Source organism: Bos indicus x Bos taurus, chromosome 13 (genome assembly GCF_003369695.1).
Source record: "Bos indicus x Bos taurus breed Angus x Brahman F1 hybrid chromosome 13, Bos_hybrid_MaternalHap_v2.0, whole genome shotgun sequence".
NCBI lineage: Eukaryota > Metazoa > Chordata > Mammalia > Artiodactyla > Bovidae > Bos > Bos indicus x Bos taurus.
Window position 1 is genome coordinate 29,589,902 of NC_040088.1, and position 22,808 is coordinate 29,612,709.

Below are 22,808 nucleotides of genomic sequence, written 5' to 3' on the forward strand. Positions count from 1 at the left end.
CAGGCTGCGGCCACAGGCAGCTGGAGCTCTCAGTTGGGTGTGGCTTCTCCTGGACACTTCCTTTGACTTCAGGTCAGGTGAGACCTCCTGCTGGGCCGGAGAGTTCCAGAGCTTCTGATAGCACGTGCAAATGTCTTTCTTATTTGCCTGGGGGTCATTTTCTCAACGCCTTGGGGTGGTGGTGAAACTGCTTTTCTCCTTGGGGAAAACATATCTTAGCTTTTCTTCCACTGACATGTTTCAGTTCCAGCTCAAGGCTGAGTTCCTCAGCTCCCCTTGTTCTGAAGCACTGCTGGGGGTAGGGCAGGATGGTGTCCACAGGCTGCCCGGCAGGGTGCTGTGGTCCAGCTCCCTGCAAGGTGGTTTGGGCGAGTGGCCATGAGCTTCCCCAGGGAAAGACCCCTTTGACCCAGGAGGGATGAGCAGCAGGAGGCATCTCAGCTGAGCGCTGGGCCAGCGAGGTGCTGGGAAGTCCCCTTCCTGGGACCTGCTGGGGCAGGACCCCCGGACGTCAGGGTGGAGGAGCTGGGGGCTGGGTGGGTGAAGTTCTGCTCACCTGGTCCTGCTGGTGTTCAGGTTCCTGGAAGAGACAGTACCTGCTGACCACCAAGGAAGGTCCTCTTCCCTGCCAGCTGGGCCCCACCCTGCTCCGTGCCCACCTAGCACCCTGCCCCTGCCTTGGCGGAGGAGATCTCCCCGGTAGATGGCTTAATCCAAGATCCACTGGATGGGAAGACAGCCCTCTAGGGCTGGGCTTCAGGGTCAGGTTAATTGAAGAAGTGATTGGATAGGGGGTGGGGAGAGGGAGGGGGAAGGCTGGGATCCTGGGCCTCCCTCCTGCTCCCTCCCTCCTCTGCTTGGAGGAGCCAACTTCAAAAGCCTTGTCCGCCTGCCTCCGCCTGCGTCCAGGGGAGCTCTGTTGGCCGGGCTCGGAACTGGACCTGAAGTGGCAGCCGCACTCCCTACCTGAGGACCCCAGGATCATGTCCGAGGTCCCCTGGCGGGAGTGAGGGAGAGCCTGATCCTGAGAGGCCCATGGTGAGCAGCTGTGGGCCGCCGGGGTGGGAGCTGTCTTGGGCTGCTGTCCCTCAGTGCCCCCACTGGGAAATCCCCCTTGGTTCCCGTCACCGCCGCCCGGCCTGGGTGCTCCTGCCTGTCCTTCCTGGCAGCTACAGAGGGAGGGGGAGTTGCCCTCCTGTGCAGGGGCCACCCTGTCCTCGGGGGCTGAACGGCCTCAGCCTTGGGCCCTGCTCAAGGGCCAACAGACTTTCCCAAGACCCCCTGGGCAACCAACCTACCCTACTTGGACATCCCTCCAGCACCAGTGGCTCCTGTTCTCACTATGATCTCTGACCCTCAACAGGCAGAGGGGCGACTCTGAGTTGGCCATTATGTGAAGCTTGTCTGGGGAGGGGATAGTTTTGGAGAAGGGGCCACAGCTAATAATTGCATGTGCTCCCCCAGCCAGCGCTGCCTGGTGCCTCAGGCAGAGCTCCCGTGGACTCCTGCTCCAGCCCTGTGTGGTCAGGTTCTCCTACTGGGCTGGGAAGCAGAGTCAAGTTCTGTGTCTGAGTCCCAAGTCTCACAGTCAAGTTCTGTCTGAGTCCCAAGTCTCGCTGGGTTCGCATGATTAATTTCCAGCCGCTGTGTGACTCCAGCCTGGGGGCTGGGAGCCTTTCAACAAGCAGCTTTCTCTCTGATGTTTGGGCTTCTGGCCGTGGGGGGTGGTGGTGGTGGCTTCTTATCCAGGTGAGCCAGTTCCTTATTCTAGGGGAGGGGAGGCCTGGTGGGGTGGAACATGGTCCCCTTCCTCCCTTCACCTCTGGCTTTCCGCAAGCCTTCCCCTTCTGAAGGGGTGTGGCCTTGAACTCTGAGCCCTCACCCCTGTCCTGGTTGGGCTGGGGGTGCAGAGGGACCCATGGTTCTCAGAGCTGGTAGCAAGCCATTGATTGGGGGGAGCTGCCCAGCGATAGAGGGGGGCAGATTCTGCCCTCTCCTGTGGGGCATCTGGAGGTGAGCAGAGTGCCAGGGGTTGGGTGCCCAGCAGAGGAGAGCCCAGCTCTGATGGGCATGGGTCAGGGTATGGCCAGGAGCAAGGCTATATGGCGGGTACTTGTTGCTGTACCCAGACCTAGCTCAGCCCTGCCCTCCAGTCTTGGTACTTGGGCATGCAGAGCAGGGCTGCGGGTACTGATGCTTATCTTTCCCCAGACCTGCCACAGCAGTGGTGCCTAGAGCATTTGTTGAGGGGCATGGCAATATCTCTGTTTTAGGCAATATCTCTGTTTTATACCAGCTCAGCGAGTCCCCTGTGTGTGGGGGGCGGCTGGGGGAAGCACATTACCCAAAGCGCTGTCGGAGGGTCAGCCCCTCCCTAGAGCCGGTATCCCTTCCAGGGGCCTCCCAAGCCCGCGCTCTGGGCGCTCCTGCTGGCGCTGTTGGGGGCCGCTCCGGGCTGGGCCGGGATCGGCGCCTGCAGCGTCCCCGACGTGCTTCACCACTACCGCGCGGTTATCTTCGAGGACCTGCAGGCCGCGGTGAGGTGGACCAGACCAAGGGTCGAAGGGGCTGGACCAGGCTTCAGACACCATTTCATTCAGAAAAACCTGACTGGAGACGCGGTCTCCCGACGGCGGGGCCGGGTGGGAGTCTCATGTGGTGCCCAGAAGGTATGGAGACACTCCCACCCAAGCCTTCCAGCCCTCTCCCCACCGGGCTCCTCCCCCAGTGCCTCGTCTCCTCCTTCCCCAGGAGCACAGTATCCTACTGTCCATCGTGGCCCTGGGTCGGACCCTACGTGGGGCGGTGGCCCGGGGCCGCCGTGGGGCTCTGGAGAAGGCGGCGTGGACTGTGGCGGTGCGCACTGAGGCGGTGATGCGACGCCACTGCCGGAAGCTGCGCCAGGTGCGCGTCCCCGCCCGCTCCCACGGCCGCGGCCTCCCTTCCCAGGGACCCGACAAGAGCTAGCGGGGAGGGGAGGGTGGGGACCGTGCCCACGCCCTGACCGACGCGTCCCCGACAGCGGAGCTGGCGGCCGGAGACGCGCCCTTCCCGGCGTCCGGGCGGCCGGAGGCGGCTCCTGCTGCGCGCCCTGGACGCCGTCGCCACCTGCTGGGAGAAGCTGTTCGCGCTGCGCGCCGCGGCCACCGATGGCTCCTGGGGCTCCTAGCACCCCGAGCCCGCGGGGCTGAGAAAGAGCCCCTCCCTCGCCGCGGCCCGCACTCTTCCCAGGGCCTGGGATTGGAGGCCGTGCCCGCCTGGCGAGCTGGTCCCGGAAGGGGCCCGCCCTCTGCTCCGAGCAAGGCCCCAATAAACTGAGCTGGTGCTGCGGCCCGGTTCCACCTCTCTTCGCCTGCCAACTGTGGGGCCCGGCCGCTCCCGTCCGCACCTCGTCCGCACCTCGGTGGGGAGGGGACGCTGAGGCCGCCGACACTCGCGGAGCAAGGCAGAGCCGTGGGGTGGTGTTCCCAGGCTCGACCAGCAGGGGGCGCCATGGGATGGGACTCCCCCTCGGCGCTGCTCGCGGAGGGGGCGGGAGTGTGGAGGGGAGATGGGGGTGGGAGACTCCTGCTGGCCCTAAAATGTAGCAGCGTATCCGTCCTGCTTCCCTCTGGGATGGGGGAAGGGTGGAAATGGAGGGGAGGGGAAGGCTGAGCTTTGTGAATTCGGAGCAAAACAACCGGATAAAGGAAACGGGCCTGAAGGGAAGCAAGCTGTGGCCCTGGCTGCAAGCTGGACCAGGCCATTTCCTGTGGCCTGGGAAGTGTGGCAGCAGCCCCTCTGTGGGACTGGACAGACCAGCCAGGGACCCACCGTCTTGCGCTCTGGGACCCTATGCTTGCCTGGACGGGTGGGGGTCCGATCTCTCGGACTGGAGGCCTGTGGCCCCTCCCAGATCACAGCCTGTGGAGAAGGGGGGGACAGGGCAGGCAGAGCACCTGGCCAAGGCGGATGCTTGGCAGGCACACCTGTCATCAGGTGGACAGGCCCAGTAGGTACTGAAGCACCCTTGTCCGGGGGCACCCTGACAGGACAGAGGCAAGCAGGAGAGATACAGACAGGTCTTGGTGCCATCAGTAGGGCACAGCTGCCCCTGATCGCCCCCAGTGTGTGGGTGTAAACGCTCAGTCTGAACAGAGCAGCAACAACTACTGTCCACGGTTCATAACTAGGAAACTGAAGCAATAGGTTTCAGGACTTGCCCCAAATCTCAGCCAGGAAGTGTGAGAGCTGGGATGAGAGCCAGGTCCCAAACAGAGGGACACCCATGTGTGGGGACTTCGGGGTGCATTCATTCACCTAATGGCTACCAGGCCATGAGAGCACGCTCTGGGTGTGAGGGGAGCCTGTGCAGTTAAGGTAAGGCTGAAGGAGAGACTTGGATGTGAATGGGGTGAGGTCCAGGCAACCCCAGAGTGCTGACCTGAGTCCCTGGGTGAGTCCTCATCTTGAAGTTGGGGAATGCTGATGGAGCAGCAGCTGAGGGGAGCAGTCACATGGCTGGCTCCTGCTATGTAAGCCTGGGGCTGTGGCCAGGTATCCAGGTAGGAGGGGAAAGGCCCACTTTGGTTGGAGCACAATGCTTGGGGGAGTCAGGCCTGGAGAAGGTCAGTAAGAGAGTCCGAGGGTCTGGGTGCAGGGACAGGAAGGGGACAGGCTCTCCACAGAAGCTCCCCTTTCCCCTGTGCCCCCTGCTTCCTCAAGGGCACCTGGCTCTCTGCCCAAGCCCCAGGGCCTGTGGGGAGAGCGCTCCTCCTAACACCTCTTTAGTGTGGCCTCCTGGGCAGTCGTGGCTGCTGCCATGGTGGGTGGGCAATGGCAGCCCTTCCATCCACCCATGCCTGAGGCAGGTTCCAGCAAACCCATTTCAGGGGAGCTGGGAGGAGGGGTAGAGGCCTCAGTTACAGGGCCACAATCTCCATCTGGGTCCTGGGCTGCAACCACAGGGGCAGACAGGGTTCCTGTAGCCAGGACCTGCAGTTTCTCCCTGGGGGCTCCTATCAGAGTTGCCCCGGTAGTGAGGGACCAGCAGAGAGACAGGAGACTCAATGGTGAGGTCAGGGCCATGGGTCATGAGGCCACCAAAGGCAGAGTATAGGTGGTTTGTGCAGTGGATGGGCCCCACCTTTCGTGGATGCAAGGCATCTGCCAGGTCCCAGTGCCTGCCATCCCTGCCAAGGCCCCAGGCATGTGGCCTGAGCCTGGTTCTTGGACTTTTCTGGAGCACACACCTGGTGGGGTTGGGGCCTGCACCCTGTGGCGCCTTGCCCTACATGCGTGCCTTCTCAGCAGCTTGCACCCGGGGTGGAGGCTGGGGCCCAGAGGGAGGGGCTGTGCAGGGTGGCAGATGGGGCTGCAGGGCACTGGCCAGGGAGCTAGACCCCCCATGCACAGTGCTGCAAGGAGGGCCCAGACAGGCTTTGAAGGGTAGTCCGAGTCCCACAGCCTCCCCAGACTGGTAGCCTTTGAAAGAACATCTGGAACACGGACGACAGGCAAACTAGTCTCTGGATTCAGAAAACCAAGAAGTTAATCCCAACTGTGCCACTTGTGTGTTCCCCTGCCCCGCCCATGGGCCCCACTCTCTCTCTACCTCCCAACTCTGCCCCTTCCCAGGCTGCCAGCAGACCATAGGACTGGGGTCAGTGCCAACCCAAAGCACTGGCTCTTCTGAGAACCGCAGAGTGCTTTACCCTGCCTGAGGCCCACTCACAGGCCCCAACAGCACCTCCCCCATGTCCCCTCCCCAACTGGCTACCACCCCAGCCCAGCTGAGCACCAGGAGGTGGTGGGAGAGAGAAGTGCCTGCCATGCCAGACTCTGAACAGAGGCACCTCCCACGTTCATGGAGCCAGGACTCAGGCAGGACGTGAGTCGGTCAGACCCTGCATCTGGCACTGGGGGCTACCAAAGCCAGGGAGGAAACACCTGCACCAGACCTGAGGGCCCTTGGCCCTTGCCTATGAGCCTGAGTGTGGGGTCCTCGCCTGCAGGTGTGCACGGAGGGCTGTGGCAGCCATGGTGATGCGGAAACACAGGAGGCCCCCACTCCAGGAAGCAAAGCACATACTCATGGGGGAGGAGTGCCAGGTGTTGGCGCCCATTGTCCCTGCCAGTGGCCCGCGGGACCCTGGTGGGGGGGCGCCCCGGGACAGTCCCTATCCTGCCCCCTCACCAGGAAAAGACCTAGCTTTGTAAACAGAAACAAACAACCATCCCCCCATCCCCAAGTTAAAGCCCGGAAGAACCAACAGAGAGCTCGCACCTGCTGGGCAAAACGAGTCCTTGTTTGGGGGGAAATGGGGAGGTCAGGGCCTAGGCGTGGAGGGTACTGTGCGCTGTGGGGGAGGTGGGGCACCCTGGGGTTGGATGCTGGCCCCTGGGTCACCCACCAGGCTGGAGAGGCACAGCCTGGTTCAGTGAAGTCCTGTCGCATCTCTCCATGGCCCGGTTGTGCCAATTGTGGCTGGGAGGTGAGGCAGCCAGGGCCCCCACCAGGTGAGCAGGCCTCTCCTCCGGCTGCCCCCGCGCCCCCTGCCCAGCCTGCGCGGGGCGTGAGGCCAGGGGTCCGGCTGCGGCCCGAGATAAGCGCCGCACCCGTCGCCGCTTCCTGCGCTTCCTCCCAGCGCCGCCGCCGCGGGCCCCTTCCTGTTTTCTCGCGCGGGCGGGCAGGGGCGTGGGAGACGGGGCGGGGTCGTGGGGATGGGCGGGGTTGTGGGGCTAGGGGAGTTGTGTGGGGGAGGGGCGGGTTTGTGAGGCAAGGGGTGGAGTCATGGGGGGACAGGGCGGGGTCGTGGGGGAGGGGACAAGGGAAGGGAGGGGTCTTAGGGGGTGAGGCAGGGTTGTGCTGGTTGTGCTGGTTGGACTGGATGTGGCGGGGTGGGTGGCGGCGATGGGGTCTTGGGAGATAAGGCAGAGGGTGGGGAGCCTTGCTGGACTTCCCTGGGAGGCTGGGTGCTTGTGCAGAGGTAGAGGGGGTGGGAGGAAGCAGAGTGGGCTGTGCTCTGAAACACAAAAGAGGAGGAACATCGGTGTTCCCATCCCTCCCTCTCCCCAGTCCTGGATCAGGAACCCCCACATACTTGGCCCAAACCCTCTGTGGACTGGACTGGAGCCTGCTCCTTAGGGCCTATCCCCAACCTGGGGCAGCAGTGGCAGTGGGCGGGTGGGTAGAGGACCAAGTCTTGGTTTTGAGGACCTGTTGGGATGGGAGGTCAGCTGCTCTGGATCCCCTCCTTTGGGGATAGCTGCTCCAGCGTATTGGGCTTCCCTGGTGGCTCAGACGGTAAACAATCTACCTGCTGTGCAGATTAAGATACTTAATCTGCTTGTTCAGACTTGGTCATTAGAGATACGTTTATGTTACTTTACTGAAAACACCTCGTGGTAAAGAATCGGCCTGCCAATGCAGGCCACCAAGGTTCCATCTCTGGGTCGGTAAGATCCCCTGGAGGAGGACATGGCAACCCACTCCAGTATTCTTGCCTGGGAAATCCCATGGACAGAGAAACCTGGAAGGCTACAGCCCATGAAGTCACAAAAGAGTCGAACAGGACTTAGCAACTAAACAACAATAACATAGATGTTGTAGGCTGTCAACTGAGTGACTGGGCTGTCTAGGGTGTTTGTCCATCAAGTAAAGAGTTAAGTCCCTCTTCACCTGCCCAGCCTAGCCTTGTTGGGAGCAGCCCTAATGCTGGCATGGTGTGTGTCTGGTTGTGTCGGGGATGTTACTGAGGTTGTGGAGGTAGTGATGACCATGTCTACTGGGGAGAAGGAGTGCACTGTACCTGCTCTCAGGCATAATCCCTCCTCCTCTGGGCAGCTTGGGGGCAGGGTTCCACACCTCGGCTTAGGTCACCCCAGTGCTAGGCTGGGTCCTGGGCGTGAGAGCTGTGACTTAGCCAGGCCAGGCTGCTAGAACTTCCCGCCAGGAGCTAGGTCGCCTGGGTCTGTTCCTGGCGAGCCTGACTCAGCGGGAGCTGGGGGTGGGGACTTCCCTTCTCCTGACCCTAGGGGAAGCAGGTGGGTGGGGCCAAGAGGGGGAGGGGTGGGAAGCCTGATCCAAGGCTGGAACCACCCAGGCCCTGAGGCTGTGGTCCTGCCTAGGAGGACTGGGTCTCTAGGCCCTAGGAGGCCAGTCTGCCCTGGGTCTTGTGTGGTGCTCACTTGACTGCTCTCTGAAAACAGCTGCCATCTGTGTGTGTGTGTGCGTGTGTTCGAAGTCCTGATTCTGCTCCTGAATTCCCCCAGCCCCTGACTCCAAGGACTTGGCCCAAATTGAGACCCCGCTCCTCCTACCCTGGCAGTGAGAGAGGGGCTTCTAGGGGGCAAGTTGCTTGGCCGCTCCCACTTGGGCACCCTGGGGCCCCCATCCCCACCCCCACCCCAAGGGTGAGGTGAGGAGAATGCTAGAAAACTGCTCCCTGTACAGGAGAGACAGTCAGCCTCTCTGTGTGTCCATGGGTGTCTCTGGGATGGGGACACAGGTGAGGTGATGCCTGTGCCCAGGCAGGGGTCTCTCAGTGATAGGAGAAGCTGGGCTGGCACTCCCTTCGCCATGTCCTGGCCAGGGAGTGGGGTGAAGATGTGGGAGGGTCTGCCCTGGGGGTGGGGAAGGGGGCAGAAGCTACTAGACTCTGGCTACTATAGGTGTGCCTCCTACAGAGACTACCCCCATGGCAGGGGGCACACCTTGGCCCAGCTGACCCGGGGCTCCAGTGGATGGGTCATCTGTCCCCCAGGCCCACCCCAAGTGGGAGTTGGAGGCCATGGGAGCTGAGTGTGCACACTAATGGGTGACATGGCCTTTGTGCCTGAGCCCGGGACTTGGCATTGGTGTCTCAGAGCTCCCCCCATCCCCTGGACTGGACCACCGTGTCCCTTTGGGCCTCATTCCCTGTTTCTTCCTGTGTACCAGCACTGTCCTTGGTGTCCTGGAGGCCATTTCTGTCTGCCTTAACCTGCCCAGGGCTCCTCTCTACGTCCACATCCATCTCCTCAGTTTGTGTTTCTCTGTCCCTTTGTTTTGGAGGTCTCTGGGCCCTGCTCACAATGCGGTGGGGATGGGGGTGAAGGGGGCCCAGGTGCCGCTCCCCCATTCCACCCGCTGAGGTGTGAGGCTCATGCCAGTTTAGAGAGGTGATTCCTTGGAGGCAGGACACCAATAAGAACAGCCCATCGCCTGTTCACCCCTTCAGACACACTCAGGCAGTGGGCCCCTGTGCACCGACACCCAAGCTGACAGGGAGACACACGTGCACACAGTCTCAGACACACTGGGTGTCACACACAGTCATCGTGGAAGGTCACGTTGAATCACATGGTCACACCGTCACAGCATCATTGCCATGCTCAGAGCATGTGCAAACTTGCTCACATGTAATCAGGTTCAGGCTCACGGCAGCCACGGAGCAGCCCACATCATCACCAGATGCCCGTGTCCCAGGGTGCATGTGCCATGTCAGGCAGGGTTGCCAGAGATCAGCCCCATATGCTACTGGGGGAGGACAGGCCAGGGGGACACATGACCCCTCCTCTTGGAAGACCTCTTGGAAGACCTGTGTGGCCCGAGAAGAGTGTGGGTGTGTGGAGGACCAGTGTTGGGACCCTGTTCCAGGAAAGAATCTCCCAAGATGATTGTTGCAAACTTTCCCTGAACTCATGGGCTCCCCAGCGCTGGGGGAACCAAGGAGGCTGTACGGAAAGGGCATCCGGTCCTTCAGGGACGGGGCACAGGGCTAGAGTGATGGATTCCAATGTGGGAAGCTTGAAATGGGAAGCCTGAGCCCCCTGCTCTGGTCATTGGCCCTGTGTCACTGGAGAGCCTGCACAGGTCACCCTGGGGGGCCGCAGGGATTGGTCATGGTGCTACCGCCTCTTGGGACACCAGGTTGAGTGAGAATGATGGACTGGGGTCCCAGGATGTCAGGTCTGCAGACAGGCGTCAACCCCACCAGCCTCCTTGAGAAAGAGGTGCTGTCTTGGGCAGTCACTGGGCTTAAAGAAAGTTTTAAAGATGAGATGAGGATGGTTAAATCCTCATCTGGGTGAGAGTGTGGGGGGATTTCTGGGTGTAGTCTGACCCTTATTAGGCTTGAGTTAAAATAGAGAGTGGCAGGGAACTGGGGATGGGAGGGTGAGGAGTGCCCACACCTCTTGCCTCCCACCAGCTGCCTGGGGTAGTGTCCTGGAAGGATGGACCCCCCCAACAGCTCCCTCCATCCCCACTGCAACAACCACAGACACTAGAGTTTGGAGGAAAGGTGAGGTGCTTTATTGTGGCCTCGCCTGGTCCAGGGGGACCCAGCTCCTGGCTCCTCCTTTACAGCAAACAAATGTTATTTTAAAAGCCCTTGCTACATTGGTGCTTTGCATCACTGAAACCCCTTGGGAGAAAAAGTTTAATTAAAACTTAAATATATTGTTTTATGAATATAAAAAAGGCAAAGTAAAAAATACAGCCTAGTTCTAGAAAATACACTGCAAGAAAAGGATTAAGCTTAGCCCCGGCAGGGTCAGCCCACACGTCCTAGGCCTGGGCTTCCCGGCCAAGCCCCAGTACGTGGGGACCCTCCCGTCGCGGTGCCCTCGACCCGGCCAAGGCCCAGCGTCGCGGGTTCCTGCGGGGCTGTGACAAATAGTGGCAACTCTGCCTGCGAGAGACAGAGCCATCGCACAGTGCCCCGGACGACCTATCCCGAGATGCAGGCGCTGTAGTAGACAGCAGAGCTGGCATCGGACAGCGCGGCGATCAAGCTGCTCTCCTCGGGGCAGGACATGGTGCGTGGGGCCAGCTTGGCCAGCGCCACGTGGTATGGGAGCCCGGCGGCGTCGGGGCGAGTCCGGCTGCAGTTGAGGTACTGGTCGAACTCGGTCAGGTCCACGTCGGCCCACAGGTCGGCGGCAGGTCCCAGCGGCTCGGCGCTCTCCAGGGGAGGGGCTTCGGGTGGCGGCGACAGAGGGCCGGGGTAGGGGCCCGGGCCCGGCGCGCCCGGGGCGCTGTAGTAGAGGCCGCAAAGCGGTGCGGCGGGGCCGGGCGCTGTCCTAAGCGCCTCGGCTGGCGGCGCCCCGAAACAGCCACCTGGGTTCCTGGGCAGCTCGGCTGGGCCGTAGGGCGCACGGAAGGCCCGCAGAGAGCAGTCCTCGGGCGCCGCGGGCGGAGGGAAGAAGGCGGCCTCGCCGGGTTCCAGGCCGTCCAGCGGCGAGCGCTCCGGTGTGGGCAGCCCCAGACCGTCGAACTCGGCGCCCAACGGTGGCAGCTCGCGGAAGACTCGGGCCGGGCCCGTAGCCGCGGGAAAGGGCTCGGGAGGCGGCGGCGGCGGCGGTGGCGCCAAGCCTGGGAGGAGGAGGCCGGGCTCCAGCCGCCGGGCCTTGCGCGCCTGCTTTTTGCGGCGCGGCCGGTACTTGTAGTTGGGGTGGTCGCGCAGGTGCTGCACGCGCAGCCGCTCCGCCTCCTCCACGAAGGGCCGCTTCTCCGCCGGGCTCAGCTCCTTCCACGCCTTGCCTGCGGGCCGCGGGCGCGGGTCAGATGGGTGCCGTCGGGAGAGCTGGCAGGCTGACAGCCGAGCCCAGCGCGCGCCCCGGCGTGAGGTCCCCCGGGACCCCCCCCGCCCCCATCCCCAGCTCCCGCCCCTGCCTCGCGGCCACTCACCCAGCATCTTGCTTAGCACCGCGTTGTGCAGGTCTGGGTTCTGCTGCGCCAGCCGCTTGCGCTCGTCCTTCGCCCACACCATGAAGGCATTCATGGGCCGCCGGATGCGCGACTCGTCGGTCCCCTGGCGCTCCCCACGGCCGGCCGGGCTAAGACCATAGCGCCCCGGCTCGGGGCTGCGAGGCGGGCTGCGCGGCGGACTAGGCGGCGAGGCAGGCGCGGCGGGCGCGGTGGGGACGACGGGGACGGCGGGGAGGCCGCGCGGCTCAGCGGCGGCCCCGGGGCCCGGGGCCCATGCACAGTCGCGGCGGGCGGGCGGATCGTCCTGTGCGCCGTAGCCGAGCGGCGATCTCTGCATTCCAGCTGGGCGCGGCCTGGGCGGAACGGAGCGCGGGAGCGCGGAGGGTGGGCGGCGGGCACGTCGGGGTCGGACGCGCTGGGCTGGCGGGCGGCGGTGGGGACGGCAGTGGCCTCTCGCCGGGTGGGCGCCCAGATATAGCAGCGCGGGGGCCAATGGGCGGCGTGGCGGACAGGGCGGGCCGGGGCGGGCCGGGGCCGCCCCCCTCCTCCCGGGGGCTCCCTTTCTTCTCCGCGGGGCGAGATTCCGCTGCGGCCTCCTCGAAGCGGCGCCCCCCTCACCCGCTCCGAAGGAGAGACCCCCCTGAGTGGGAGAGGGCGGCTGATGTGGCCCGAAGCTTGGCAGGGGGCAGCCTTGTGGGGGCTGTCAGACTTTCAGAATCAGACCCCCGGGCAGGAACTGGGGGCGGGGGCGGCTGTCTTCCCAGCAGATTCTGACTCCAAGGGAAGTTCACCTTGGGAAAAGTGCTTTGTGTCTTGAGGGAGCTGCTTTGAGTTACCCCGGGCGTCCCTGCTCACTCGTCCTTCACCTACATGTGGAACTTGCAGCTCTGGGAACTTTGAGCCTCCCCCAACCCCCACCGCTCCCCAGGTCTATTCATGGGGTTAAGGGAGATGTTCACCGTGTTCCCCACCGCACTCGCAAGCGCTGGAAAATCGGCAAACCGCAGCAGCTGAGTACCTGGAGGAGAAGGTGGATGGCAGGCACCTATAGCAGAGCAAGGGAAGGGGTCCAGTGGGTGGAGCCCAGCGCCTCATCCCCCTCCCCAGAGCCTGATTGACCAGTTGTAGTACTGGTTACCCAGTCCAGTGGGCCAGGCCAGCGCTGCTGCAGAAGTGAGGCTGGGTCAGGTGGCAGGAAGAGGGGCCTTCCCCTGGGCCCTCAGACCCCTGAGGATGTCCAGAGGAGCTGCCAGCCTCCTTGAAGTCCCTTCCCACCCCTTCCAGAGGGTGTCTGGGTTCCCAGACCCTGACGGGTGTTCCCCAGGCAGGCTGCTCCCCTGCCCCCATGCTGAGGGTGGTTCTAAGGGGGCTGTGAGTGTGTGTGTGTGTTGGGGGTGTAGGATAAGTTTCCCTCCTGCACATCCACTGGCAGTCTGTGAGCTCTGTAGCTCCACTACCTCGTCAGGAGCCCCATCGCATGTGTTGAGAGCTTCATAGTGAGTGACCTCAGGTGATGGTGATCCTAGGTGTGGGTGGCCAGAACTCCTGGATCCTCTGTCCCTGGTAGTCCCTCTAGGCCACAGTCAGGGCTTATGAGGGGGCAGGTCCCCTGTGGGTCTGACAGCTCCCACAAGCTGCTGCTCCTGAGCTGTCCTGGAGAGAGGCCAGCACCCCCACAGGGGTCCTCCGCCATGAGGTCAGTTGTGTGTGCATTCCATCCGCAGCGCAGGCTCTGTCATGTAGGGTTGGGTGGCTGCTATCAGGTTTCTACATCTCCCAGGCTCTGGCGCCTAATTCATGGACACTGAGCCCATGCTGATGGACTGGGGACAGTTGAGGGGGTCCCATTGAGTCTGGGGGGAAGATTGGCTTTTCCTGGCGGGTAGACAAGAATGGGGGGCCTGAGGGTGGACGAGTGTACAGCCTCTCCCAGATGTGACTGTTTCCCTTTGACCAATGTGGGTGGACTGGGGCTGGGAGAAGAGACATGTGAGAAAGACTTGGGCTGAAGGATGGGTCCATGGGACCAGCATCTGGCAGAGGTGACATCGCCCTGCAGCCTTCTGGGTGTGGTCTGGGGTCAAAGGCCTGGCTCAGCCTGAGCAGCAGGAGCCTGAGCTGATCACCACTGGGCTTGGGAAGGTGGCTTCTGGTTCCTCCACTCCAGCCCCTGACCCTGTGGTGGATTTTTGGCTCCCTCAGGGCCCTGCCTGGCCCCCTGCAGTCCCTGAGAGCCTAGCAACTCAAGCTGCTGGTAGCTCCGTGGCCAGAATTACCTCACCACCAGGGCCCCACCCCCCAGGAGGGCTGCTTCGCCTGGCGCCAGCCACTGACCCTCCCTCTTGGCTGAGCTCCAGCACTCAGGTGTCCGGCTGTCACGTCCTATGAACTGGGGTTCAGCAAGGCAGGGGAGAGCCTCCTGAGGTGACCCCCACCTCCTCGGGGTCAGGCTCCCTCCTCTGTGTGCTGCCTGGCAAGGCTGACATTAGCTCTGGCCCACCATCCAGATGGGAAAACAGTGGGGTGGGAGCTGCAGTCAGGGTGGCCCTGACCTTGGAGCCTCAGGGCTGGGGATACACCCCGGGCTGTGGAAGGGCTGTCGTGGGTGTGACCAGTTGGGCATCAGAGGTATGTGTCGGTATGTGGTCTGTGTGTCCGTGTCTGTCTGCCTAGGTGTGAGGATGAGGCTGGACTTTGCCATAGGAGATGAGGTCCTGTGGGGAGTGGAGGCCTGGCCCTGGACATCCACCAGGGGAGGAGTTCCCAAAGACTTCTCTGGCCACCAAGCTATGGCCCCCAGTCCATCCACAGTCTGAGGACGTTACTATGTCTCCAGGACCCACCTGGTCCAAGTCTGCTGCTGCCCACTTTGGGAGGTCCTGTCTGCAGCCCCCCGTCTCCCCAGACAGGATGTGGGCTGGTGAGCAAGCTTATTCTGTGAGCGGGGGCTGGCCTGGGCGTCCAGTGGCCACTGCCTTCCTGGCCCTCCACCCACTCCCTCTCTCAGCCTGGACTGGACCCCTAGGCTCTGGGCAAAGCCTGCAAGGGATTCTGGGTAATCCCCTCAGTGCCTCTGAGTGGGAGATTTGCTGGGCTCTGGGGGTGGCAGACCTCCCAGGCACTGCCCGGGGCATAGACCTCATAGGCTCCTAGCCACCCAGGCCTGGCTTGCTGCAGGAGCAGTAGCGGGGCTGGGACCAATTACTGAGTCCCTAGAGGCAGAACTACCCTTCTCCTAGAGGGCGGGAGCAGGGTCGCCATCAGTTACGGGTCCAGGTGGAAAGGTCTCTGGTCTCCTGACTCCTGGGCTTTGGAGCCAGGCCACCCAGTTCAGGCCCTGCCTTGTGGTCCTGGAGACTGGGGCTCAGGCCTGGCCCAGATCCTCCTGTTTGTCCTTGAAGCTGCCCCAAAGGCTGGATGGGGGTGGGGAAGCCACCCGATGGCCTAGAATCAAGTGGGCACACTCCCCATGTGCATGCATGACTCGCCTAGCAGCAGGCCTAATCCTGGGGGACGCTGGAGCTCAGGCTTGAGGTGGCTGGCTTGTCCAGCCCATACCTTCCTGCTCTCAGTCCTGGTGTGCAGAGGGCCATGGGGTGCAAGGGACCTGGCGCGGTGCTCACACTCACAGGGCAGTGTCTCAGAAGTGCAGGGGTCAGGGCACAATTTGCCACTGTCACTGTCGTGGGGACCTGGAAGTCCTGGTTAGAGCTGGGTGGTTTAGGAACTTAGGTGTCAGTGTGCTCGTGGGGGTGCTTGTGGGGCATGTGGGAGAATGGCACCCCTGCAGGTCCCAGGGCTGTGGTGCAGGGTTTGGGTCTGCCCCTGAGTGCTTCAGACTAGCAGGACCAGGTGGGTGGGGGGGCTTCTCTGGGTTGAAGGGGACTTGTGAGTTGGGGGTGGGGGCACCGAATGTAGCCTGTGTGAGGAGCCCTCTGGGATGGTGGCTTCACCGGGGCAAATGGGCTGTGGCCGGTCATGTTAGATCACTTTTGTGGATGTCCCAGGTGTCAGGGTCCGGCAGGGGCGTTGTGTTGGATCGGAGCTGGGGTCCCAAGCAGGGCGAGCCCTGGGGCATTGTGGCCATGGTTGTCCTCCAGTGTCCTGCATTCTGTGTGGGCCTCTCTTGGTGCTCAGCGGGGGCTCCGTGGGAACCAGGCGGGGGGGTCAGGGGGAGCCCCCAGGCTGCTCTCAGTTTCCATGGCAACAGTAGGGAGGAGCCAGGAAACACCAGCTCAGGAAGGAAGGCCACAGCTGCGAGGAGAGAGTGGAGGGCCAGCCTGGCTGAGCAGGCGCCAGACACTCTGTCTGTCCAGTTGTCCGGCACAGCTAGCCTGCCAGGCCTATTGCTCTGCCCTTGGCTCCACCCCCATGCCAGTCAATCCGGGCTCAGGCAGCTGCTGGAAAGGCGTCTTTGCTCAGACCTTGGCGCCCCAGGCCTGGGTGATACAGGAGTGGTGCCCTGGTTCCCTGGAGACTCTTGGTGGGACAGAGATGGGCTCTCTGTGTGCCCTGGCTGGGGGGTTGTATATTGATGCACTTGGGTATCCTGAGCCCCCACCCTATGACTACCCTGCTCTGGGCTGGCCCAGCCCCTCTTCTCTCCTGCCAGGCTCTGCTGACAGTCCTCATTTGCCCTGGGAAGCATGGAAGGAAAGCCAAGCCCTCCAGGTGGTCACTGGCCCACGGGGCCTGGTGGGCACTGCCACTGTGTGCTTCTTTTCTACTGAAGCCCTGGCTTTGGTAACAAGTGGCTCTGATGGTCCAACCGATTGTGACTGCTAGCTGGGCTGGAAGGCAGGCCTGTGTCTTGGGGACCAGCCGCCCCTTCTCTCTCAGGCTCAGGAGTTACCCATCCATCCACCCATTGGCTACTGACCCACCTGAATAGGTCAGGCCCTGTTTTAGGAGATAGAGGTGTAGCCGCGAACAAAACAGACCCAAGTGCTGCTTGTGGGGAGCTTCTGTTCTGTAGGAGTGACAGACAAATCAACAAATCCACAAAAAGTCAGAATCCAGGGTGCTAGGCTGTGAAGGAGAGAGAGGGGCTGTGTCAGGGTGCTCACTGCCTATCCGTTCAGGAGGGGACCGTGGAGCCAACCCTGAAGAGTACGTGAAAGCAAGGAAGGGACACGGGGAAGAGTGTTCTGTGAAGAGAAAATAGTATGTGCAAAGGCCCTGGGGCAGGCTTGTGCTGGAGAGGGGACCAGGGCTGTGGGAGGTCTGGAGGGTCTTGCTTTCTTCTCTGAAGAAGACATGGGGGCTTGGGAGAGTTTTGAGCAGAGGAGCAGCGTGACTGGATTTAGCTCTTCACTCCACGCTGCTGTGTGGAGGGAGGTGGCCCAGTGCAGGCAGAAGGAAGTACTCACCACCTCTCCACCCGCAGAGAAGGCAGGGGTCGCTCTGAGAATGGGGCCTGGCTCCTGGGCCCCCTGGTCTGCTGCCCCTAAAGGAGTTTCCTTTGTTTCTCTCCACCAGGGAAGGGCTGTGTGCCTGGACCCCTGGGAGGCACTGCCTTGGGGACCCCTGTGAGTTAGACCTCCTGCTTTCATCAGGGCCCCTGACCCTGCTTCTGCTGGAGCCCCTGGGGAGGGGGAGGGTGGAGTGGCCGCCAGCCTGGCGGGCTGGCAGGGCAGGGAGGGCGGTGTTTCTGGGAATTGTGTGGGGGAAGCGCATTGTTAGAGCGAGCCTGGAGCAGGCCGCCAGGGCCTCTGCTGCTGGCCTCTGGGGGGTGCCTCCTGCCTCCCCAAAGTGCTGCTTCTGGGGGAGGGAGCTGGGCCTGGGCCAATCCCTGGGCGGGGCTGGGACTTTCCAGGAGAGGCTGCTGGGGGCGGTACTTCTTCCCATTCTGCAGACCAGGAGACTGAGGCCCAGAGAGAGCACTGGCCAGATGAGATGTGCACTGGCATGCAGGATGGAGGACTTGGGCTGGACCTGGTCCCTGGTCACCACCCTGCCTGAGCTCAGAGGCCAGGACCTGAGGGAGGCCTGAATGGGACTGGCTGGGGTCAGAGCCCTGTGGCCCACGGCTGGGCTAGAGGGCCTGATGGAATAAGGCGCGGAAACAGCTGGGCACCAGGGTCAGGGAAGCATTGCCCACAGCACAGCAGAGGGAATGGGGGTTTCTGGGACTTCGACATCTCCCTGCCCAACCCCTGTGGCCATGGGAAGGGGGAGGGGGCTCCATGTGAGTTTGGCAGCACTGGGCTTCCCACCGAGGCCCCTGCCCCAGCCAGAAGGGAAGCAGGATTCGACCTGCGGGGGTCATGGCCAGCTCTGGGCAGGCAAGCATGCGGACACAAATAGAAAAATAAATGGCCTGAGCTTCCGATGTTTCCGTGGTCTGAGGATGGGGGAGGGACAGGCCTCTGGGCCAATAGTGCAGCCTGTCTGTGTGGGATGGACCTTGAAGTGTTGTTGGGGTGTCTCCAGGCCACTGTCAGGGCTGCATCTGCCCACAGAGCCCCCGGGACAGGCCAGGCTCCCCACGGAGTAGGGCCCTTGTGGGCAGACCCATGAATCTCTCACCATAAAGGGGTCAAGTGTGGAAGACCCCTGCAAGGTGGGACACAACCCTTGTGTGACTTGGGTTGTGTGCCAGTACCCCAGATACAGCAAAAAGGATGTGGGGTCTGGAGCCCCAGTGAGCACCCTGCTGTGGGTACAGCCAGGTTCACTTCACAGTCCTGAGGTCACCCTGCAGGCACAGCTTTCTGGCGGGGGGTGGGTGGGGAGGATCTGGGGGCCCAGGCAGCTTGCTGGGGGAAATGCCTTGGAGGAGGAAGTTCCCAAGATTCAGTAGGGTCCAAGGGGTCTTGGGTGGATGGTGACTGTCCTGAGAAAGGTTCTGGGGGTCATGAACTCATGACAGGACCAGGGACTTCTAGGATGGAGAGTCAGGGGTTTGGGGGTTATTCAGTCACTACTACTCCAGCTTGAGCCCTGGCCAGAGTGGGACTCACCCCCAGAATCCACACATGAGGGTCTCTCTCCAGGACTAACCACAATCTCACCTGGGCTGCTTCATGGCTGTGGCCAGAACCAATTGGACCTCCTGGCCTGGCAGGGGTGGGGGTGGAGGGCCCTGGCCCACAGGCCATCTGTGGCTCACTCCCGCCACCCAGAGGCCTCTGCTTGGGGCCTGCAGGCCACAAGACAGGTCACCGGGCCTGGACCCTGCATGGCGTCACACTCCTCCCCCTGTGGTGGTGGCTTCCATATGGGACTGCACCTTGTCAGTGTTCAGGGCTCCCGTCATGGGGCAAAGGGCTATAGTCCCCAGGTCCAGCCGGGAAGCCTCCACCTCCCCTGTCACCCACCCCCACTTGCCTGTCCACTCTTCCCAATCACCCTCCCTCCTCCCACACCTCCTGATCACTGGTGTCTTGGTCTCTGTTCATCCGCAGCCTTGGTGGCCTCAGTCAAGAGCCTCTGAGCCATGCCTGGCTCCTCATGAGCTGTCTCTGTGGTCCTTGTCGGAGGGAGGAGTAGGAGGGCCCGAGGTGGGTTTTCCTCCGGACTAGGGCAGGGCCCTTGTGCTCAGCTGACAGCCCCCTCTTGCCTCCCTGTCCCAAAGTAAGAGCCCAGGTTGACATGGAAACAATTACACTAAAAGAAAATTATTTTCTAAACTGTGGGATATAGAACCCAAGCGCTTCTTTATTGGTGCAGCTCAGGGCAGCAGTGATTGTGTCAGGATGCTGGGGGCATCAGCACAATGGCTGAGACATGAAGGGGCTCTAGTCTGTGCTGTGGTCAGTCCTGGCCCTGCTGTGATATGTTCACGGCTTCACTCATAACTGAAGGGACAGTATGCATCCCTTGAAGAGCAATGCAGAGGCGACTGGGAGGCTTTCCTATGGAGTTTCTTTCCTGCCAGGGGATGGTCTCTGACTCCCAGGTTGATACCCTGTCCTATTCCCTCCCACCTGGCCCAGTCTCCCTCCTCAGCTCACAGACCTGCCCTGTTTCCATCTCCCCCATCCCCCTAGTTGGCCCCTGACTTGTGGTCACCCCTGCCCCTTTTAGCAGCTTGTATATGGTCACTGGCTGGGGGACAAACTCCAAACCCCTGTAATACAGCCCCCAATCCCTCAAATCCCTGCCCTCCTTGGGGTGCCCAATGTTCAGTGTCCACTGGGCTGGCTGGGAGGCCTGTGCCTCTGCCATTTGAGGACAGAGGACAAAACCTCCAGGCCCCATCCACCCTGGGGGATAAGGGGCAAGGCTTTTCCTTCTTAACCAGCTCAGAGGTCACGCTTGAGTCTTTGTGGCTTAAAACGTCCAACCCAGCCACACATTGGAAGCCTCCCTCACTCAAACCCCGGCACTGGATGGGGTTAGGAAAGTGCCAGGGACCTTGAAGATGTGGGTAGGGCCCTGCCTCTGGAGATGCTGAGCTCAGCCATGGCTTCTGACAAGCCTGGAGCACAGGGGGGAGAGTGTCAACCCATATGGTCAGCATACAGCAAAGCACTGCAGATGTATGTCCAACAAACCGCTTCTGGTCCCTAACACTAGAGTCAGAAGGAGAGGATCAAGAAAGGCCTCTCAGAAGCATCACCTGTGCTGTCAAGAAGGGTCCATGCCAGACAGCGACTCAACCTTAGTGGAGGCGCCAGTTGGGGCAGGGTCTGGGCCATCACTGTTAGGGAGCCAGCCTCGAGGCTAGACCCCATCTGATTTCTCCCCAGAACAAACCAGGATAAAGTGCTGGGGATTAAGCAAAATGGCTGTCTGAGGAGGCCTTACAAATAGCTGTGAAAGGAAGAGAAGCGAAAAGCAAAGGAGAAAAGAAAAGTTATACTCATTTGAATGCAGAGTTCCAAAGAATAGCAAGGAGAAATAAGAAAGCCTTCCTCAGTGATCAGTGCAAAGAAATACAGGAAAACAATAGAATGGGAAAGAATAGAGATCTCTTCAAGAAAATTAGAAATACCAAGGGAACGTTTCATGCAAATTTGGGCTCAATAAAGGATAGAAATGGTATGGACCTAACAGAAGCAGCAGATATTAAGAAGAGGTGGCAAGAATACACAGAAGAACTATGCAAAAAAGATCTTCATAACCCAGATAATCACAATGGTATGATCACTCACCTAACCCAGACATCCTGGAATGTGAAGTCAAGTGGGCCTTAGGAAGCATCACTATGAACAAAGCTAGTGGAGGTGATGGAATTCCAGTCGAGCTATTTCAAATCCTAAAAGATGATGCTGTGAAAGTGCTGCATTCAATATGCCAGCAAATTTGGAAAACTCAGCAGTGGCCACAGGACTGGAAAAGGTGTTTTCATTCCAATCCCAAAGAAAGGCAATGCCAAAGAATGCTCAAGTTTAGTTCAGTTGAGTTCAGTCGCTCAGTCGTGTCTGACTCTATGATCCCATGAACTGCAGCATGCCAGGCCTCCCTGTCCACATTCTAGAGTTTACTCAAACTCATGTCCATTGAGTCGCTGATGCCATCCAACCATCTCATCCTCTGTCGTCCCCTTCTCCTCCCGCCCTCAATCTTTCCCAGCACCAGGGTCTTTTCAAATGAGTCAGTTCTTCACATCAGGTGGCCAAAGTATTGGAGTTTCAGCTTCAACATCAAGAATGCTCAAACTACTGCACAACTGCACTCATCTCACACTCTAGTAAAGTAATGCTCAAAATTCTCCAAGCCAGGCTTCACCAGTTCGTGAACCGTGAACTTCCAGATGTTCAAGCTGGATTTAGAAAAGGTAGAGGAACCAGAGATCAAATTGCCAACATCCTCTGGATCATCAAAAAAGCAAGAGAGTTCCATAAAACATCTATTTCTGCTTCATTGATTATGCCAAACCCTTTGACTGTGTGGATCACAACAAACTGTGGAAAATTCTGAAAGAGATGGGAACACCAGACCACCTGACCTGCCTCTTGAGAAATCTGTATGCAGGTCAGGAAGCAACAGTTAGAACTGGACATGGAACAACAGACTGGTTCCAAATAGGGAAAGGAGTACGTCAAGGCTGTATATTGTCACCCTGCTTATTTAACTTATATGCAAAGTGCATCATGAGAAATGCTGGGCTGGATGAAGCACAAGCTGGAATGTAGATTGCTGGGAGAAATGTCAATAACCTCAGATATGCAGATGACACCACCCTTATGGCAGAAAGTGAAGAACTAAAGAGCCTCTTGATGAAAGTGAAAAAAGAGTGTGAAAAAGTTGGCTTAAAACTCAACATTCAGAAAACTTAAGATCATGGCATCTGGTTCTATCACTTCATGGCAAATAGATGGGGAAAGAGTGGAAACAGTGATAGACTTTAGTTTTTTGGGCTCCAAAATCATTGCAGATGATGACTATAGCCATGAAATTAAAAGACGCTTGCTCCTTGAAAGAAGTTAGGACCAACCTAGACAGCATATTAAAAAGCAGAGACATTACTTTGCCAACAAAGGTCCGTCTAGTCAAAGCTATGGTTTTTCCAGTAGTGATGTATGGATGTGAGAGTCGGACTTTAAAGAAAGCTGAGCACTGAAGAATTGATGTTTTTGAACTGTGATGTTGGAAAAGACTCTTGGAAGTCCTTTGACTGCAAGGAGATCAAACTAGTCAATCCTAAAGGAAATCAGTCCTGAATATTCATTGGAAGGACTGATGCTGAAACTGAAATTCCAATACTTTGGCCACCTGATGCAAAGAACTGACTGATTTGAAAAGACACTGATGCTGGGAAAGATTGAAGGCGGGGGAAGGAGACGACAGAGGATGAGATGGTTGGATGGCATCAGCGACTCAATGGACATGAGTTTGACTAAACTTCCGGAGTTGGTGATGGACAGGGAGGCCTGCCGTGCTGCAGTCCATGGGGTCGCAAAGAGTCGGACAGGACTGAGCGACTGAAGTGACTGAGTGACTGAGGCCTCCAGGGTCCCCGAGACCACAATTCCGGCCAGAGCGCTCAGGGGTTCCGCGCAGGACTGGGGTCGGGCAGCGGCCCCCTGGACTGAAGAAGGTGGCGAAGGAGGGCTCAAGGGGTGGGGAGAGGGGACCGACCCCAGCGTGCCTTAGCGGCCTCTTGCAGTCGGACTCGGGTCGCCCCCGCGCGGTGTCCGGAGGAAAGTGCAGCGTTCGGCGCTGCGGCCCCTATTCACGGCCGGGT

The 22,808-nt window shown here is 60.3% G+C and overlaps 2 protein-coding genes across 3 annotated transcripts; one reads left to right on the plus strand and one right to left on the minus strand.

Moving 5' to 3' along the window:
- The first annotated feature begins 759 nt into the window (after positions 1-759).
- On the plus strand, positions 760-3,330 carry C13H20orf204 (chromosome 13 C20orf204 homolog). 2 transcript variants are annotated; one of them, XM_027559221.1, is made up of 4 exons: positions 760-1,038; positions 2,397-2,669; positions 2,752-2,904; positions 3,023-3,330. In XM_027559221.1, the coding sequence occupies exons 1-4, from the start codon at positions 1,036-1,038 to the stop codon at positions 3,167-3,169; spliced, it is 576 nt and encodes a 191-aa protein (XP_027415022.1). In that variant the 5' UTR covers positions 760-1,035; the 3' UTR covers positions 3,170-3,330. The 2 variants fall into 2 exon arrangements, with proteins under 2 accessions (XP_027415022.1, XP_027415021.1); XM_027559220.1 differs by lacking the exon at positions 760-1,038 and adding an exon at positions 1,610-1,749.
- Positions 3,331-10,253: 6,923 nt separating this feature from the next.
- On the minus strand, positions 10,254-12,126 carry SOX18 (SRY-box 18). Its single transcript, XM_027559226.1, has 2 exons — positions 11,654-12,126; positions 10,254-11,506 (listed from the first exon to the last, which is right to left on the minus strand). The coding sequence occupies exons 1-2, from the start codon at positions 12,009-12,011 to the stop codon at positions 10,695-10,697; spliced, it is 1,170 nt and encodes a 389-aa protein (XP_027415027.1). The 5' UTR covers positions 12,012-12,126; the 3' UTR covers positions 10,254-10,694.
- Between the last annotated feature and the right edge of the window lie 10,682 nt (positions 12,127-22,808).